The sequence below is a fragment of the Sarcophilus harrisii genome, chromosome 4 (assembly GCF_902635505.1).
Source record: "Sarcophilus harrisii chromosome 4, mSarHar1.11, whole genome shotgun sequence".
Taxonomy (NCBI): domain Eukaryota; kingdom Metazoa; phylum Chordata; class Mammalia; order Dasyuromorphia; family Dasyuridae; genus Sarcophilus; species Sarcophilus harrisii.
The window spans coordinates 293,402,364-293,406,869 of NC_045429.1; the positions used below are offsets into that span (position 1 = coordinate 293,402,364).

The 4,506-nt window shown below is 36.9% G+C and overlaps 1 protein-coding gene across 1 annotated transcript; it reads right to left on the minus strand.

Moving 5' to 3' along the window:
* Positions 1-852: 852 nt before the first annotated feature.
* On the minus strand, positions 853-1,399 carry LOC116423615 (olfactory receptor 2T4-like). The gene is given in 3 exon segments (XM_031968636.1): positions 853-993; positions 995-1,323; positions 1,326-1,399. Coding segments are annotated over 3 exon segments (498 nt in total). The 5' UTR covers positions 1,354-1,399.
* Positions 1,400-4,506: the final 3,107 nt, after the last annotated feature.

The window sequence follows — 4,506 nt, forward strand, 5'->3', positions numbered from 1 at the left end:
ATCTACTATGGTTCCAGATTAATCTACTATCTAGCTTCATGGACGACAGGGAAATCTTGCATTAATAGCACCTCTGCCCCTTTTCTATAACTCTCTATATATTTAACTCAAAATGTCTTGCTTGTTAGCTTTGAATCAGAATGCATACATCTTCCAGGTAGGACCGTTTCAGTATGCTCCTCAGTATGATTCACAATGGTTATAAAACACTTAATCCCTCAAAATTCATAGTATAAGGTTATGGTTCTAACATCCTGGGGAAAAAGAGAGGGCAAAGGTGTTATTTTTATCACTTGCAAATAGAGAATCTGAGACCCAGAAAAATTAAATGACTTTCCCATGATCCCATAGCAATTTTGAGTGCAAGAAACAACAGATTTTAATGCCTATATGATTTTGAGCAAAATAATAATAATTAGCCATTACAGAGTATTTCAAAGTTTGCAAAGCATTTTGCATATATTATTTCATTTAACTGTCACAAGAACTCTGATGTATAATTCTCATATTACTGATGAGAAACTGAGACATGATAATAATGACTTTAAGGTTTGATAAGCTCTTTATATATGTTATCTCATTTGCGTTTCACAACAATCCTGGGAAGCATGTGCTATTTTATAGATGGAAAACTGAAGGTTAGAAACATTAAATAATTTGCCTTTGGTCACACATTGAAGAACCATCTGAAGTATGAGCTAAATCCATACTTTCTTGATATCAATTCCACATTGTCCACTAAATTTCTCTTAGGCTCAGTTTTCACATTTCACTTTCCTTTAACCTCTAGATCTTGCGACATTCTAATATGGTGAATAATCCTTGATGTGATGATTAGTATGCATTTTGATTTTAATTTGTAGTCAGAGCCTGTCCCAGAATTTTCTTCAATGCTCCCATAACTTCTTTGTTTCTCAGACTGTAAATGAGGGGGTTCATCATAGAAATCAGGATAGCACCAAGCACAAAAAGAATCTGATCTATTTTGGGATCTGTGGTAGTAACTTAGCCTCATATAAACAACAATGGCTAGACCATAATAGAAACTGACCACAGTTAGAAGGGAGGAATAGGTGGCTAGAGCTTTGTTTCTCCCCTTAGGTGAATTTACTTGGAGGACATTAAGGAAAATGAGGGTATAAGAAGAGAGGATGAGTGACAATGGGAGAAGGAGCACCGCAATGCTTGTTATTACCACTGTCTTCTTATAGGCTGAAGTGTCCTCACAGGTGAATTTCAGAATAGCCATGACCTCACAGAGAAAATGGGGAATTTTCCTGACCCCACAGGTGAAGGTTATGTGAACAAGAGAAGTGAGACATGAGCCATCTTTATGCAGGTTCTCTGGTTCATGATGATGAGATATCTCTTTTTTTTATATATATACCTTTTTATTTACAAGATATATGCATGGATAATTTTTCAGCATTGACAATTGCAAAACCTTTTGTTCCAATTTTTCCCCTCCTTCCCCCCACCCCCTCCCCCAGATGGCAGGTTGACCAATACATGTTAAATATGTAAAGTATATGTTAAATACAATATATGTATTCATGTCCATACAGTTATTTTGCTGTACAAAAAGAATCAGACTTTGAAATAGTGTACAATTAACCTGTGAAGTTGGCCACTTAATAACAAAATCATTAATCTTGGGGTAAACAATCTTTCAGTACTGCCTTCCTGTTTTCCTCCTCTGCACACCTTGTTCCCCCTTTTCAGGTTATTTCCTGCTATACAGCTTCTTTTGCCATGTATACCTAAAATCACCTTACACACCTTGTTTATCCCAAGATTAATGATTTTGTTATTAAGTGGCCTGTACCGTGCCAGGGTAAAGACAAAGAAAGCTGGGTATGAGATGATGTAATGAGATGGTATATATGAAGGAATGTAATAACTTCCAGAAGCTGCAGACACCATTAGAGAAGATACGGGTGCTTAATAACTCTTGCAATACTTAGTAACATCTGGTGTGTCCGGTGCTCTGTGAGGAAAGAGAGCAACTAGAAGGAGCTGCTTCGGAGACGTCCAAGTACCTGGAGAATGGTAGAAGTAGTTAAACCGGTTTTTAAAAGAAATACAGGTTATAAATAGTCCTAAAGCTTCCCCTAGTGACCAATGTACCAAAGTGATGAGGTTATTCTTAGAAAGTAAAAAAGGGGGAGGAAGTTTCTGGAGCCCCTATTATTTTTTTGTTCTCTTTCTAATGTTAAGTTACCAAAAATTGCCCAATTATATCAACAATTTGATATAACTATTCCTTCTCATGTGATTAGTGTAATTTCTGTTGATGGCCCTAATATTTTTACAGATGCTAGCCATAGGGCTAGTTTTTACATACCTTCCATGAATGCTCTATGTGTTTTATCTACTCCTTATGACTCTACCCAGAAAAATGAATTATATGTTATTTTATATGTATTACAACATATCTCTCTACCTTTTAATATTATTACAGATAGTATGCTTATTTAGTGGTTAAGAATTTATAGGGATAGTAAAGAAGTGTTTAAAATGTATTCCTTTTGCTCTTCATAAATGTGATCCTACTTATAATCCAAAAGGAGATAAGCAAATGGATGTTACTCACTGGAGAACACAGTGTGTTCATGTAACTGTAGAACTCATTCTAATTTTATAGTAGCTACTCTTCAACCTGGAGAGGCACTTAAACATGTTATTTCTCATTTATATCATTGTTTTGCTTCTATTGGTGTGCTTCAACAGATAAAGACATATAATGGACCTTCTTACACCTCAAAAGGTTTTCAGTCCTTCTGTTCAGAATTTGGCATCATCATGTGACAGATATTCTTTATAACACCACAGGTCAGGCTATAGTTGAAAGAGCTAATAGAACCCTTAAGACACTCCTGGTCAAACAAGAAAAGGGAGTGTCATGGGAGGTAGGCCAAAAGGTCGCTTAATCTTTCAAAGTATGTTAGACAAAGCAGTATTTACATATAATTATTTACAATTTTTTGCCAATGAATTAATGCCAGCCATTTGTTTTTGGCATACATTTGAAAGGACACAGTCTAACACAAAAGTACAACACCAACAAAAACAAAAGGAAAAAATTAATAGAGTGCTATGGAAAACAAAGGAAGGAAATTGGATAGGTCCAGGGACAGTCGAGGTGTGGGGTCCTGGGTATGCTCTTATTGTTGCAGATGAAAACAGATGTGAGCAGTGAGTGTTGACCAGAAGGGTCCAGGTCATCAAGGAGGTCAAATGGAACAAGAAGAGAATAGCAGAGAAGAAGCTCCCAGGACCAGAGGCGGAGATGGAAAGGAGAATTGCAATCTCTGCTGGGACTGTTATCTTTCATGAGCCTTAACACAGGAGCCATAGCACAAAGAGAGTGGAGTAACTTTGTGGCACCAGCACAACACCTGGCCAATCAAAAGGGACAATGGACTTGGGGGGTTATATCTGGACTATCGGTGGTACATATGGTAGGGTAGGAACAACAAACACTTGATTTTCATGTATATGGATGATGGACACTTATTTAAATAATGTCACTTTTATTGCTTATTCTGTTCTCATTTGTTTTTCCATGGAGATGATTGGGTCCCCCAAGAGATGTATTCTATGGGTAATGAAATAGGCCCTCACAGAGAAGTAGAATTGGGTTATCATTTTTTTTTAACAGTTTTATTTATTTATTTTTAATAGCCTTTTATTTACAGGTTATATGTATGGGTAACTTTACAGCATTGACAACTGCCAAACCTCTTGTTCCAATTTTTCCCCTCCTTCCCCCTCCCCTCCCCCAGATGGCAGGATGACCAGTAGATGTTAAGTATATTAAAATATAAATTAGATACACAATAAGTATACATGACCAAACTGTTATTTTGCTGTACAAAAAGAATCGGACTCTGAAATATTGTACAATTAACCTGTGAAGAAAATCCAAAATGCAGGTGGGCAAAAATATAGGGATTGGGAATTCAATGTAATGGTTTTTAGTCATCTCCCAGAATTCTTTCACTGGGCGTAGCTGGTTCAGTTCATTACTGCTCCATTGGAACTTATTTGGTTCATCTCATTGCTGAGGATGGCCAGGTCCATCAGAATTGGTCATCATATAGTATTGTTGTTGAAGTATATAATGATCTCTTGGCCCTGCTCGTTTCACTCAGCATCATTTCGTGTAAGTCTCTCCAGGCCTTTCTGAAATCATCCTGTTGGTCATTTCTTACAGAACAATAATATTCCATAATATTCATATACCACAATTTATTCAGCCATTCTCCAATTGATGGGCATCCACTCAGTTTCCAGTTTCTGGCCACTACAAAGAGGGTTGCCATAAACATTCGTGCACATACAGGTCCCTTTCCTTTCTTTATGATCTCTTTGGGATATAAGCCCAGTAGTAACCCTGTTGGATCAAAGGGTATGCACAGTTTGATAACTTTTTGAGCATAGTTCCAAATTGTTCTCCAGAATGGTTGGATATATTCACAGTTCCACCAACAATGTATTAGTGTC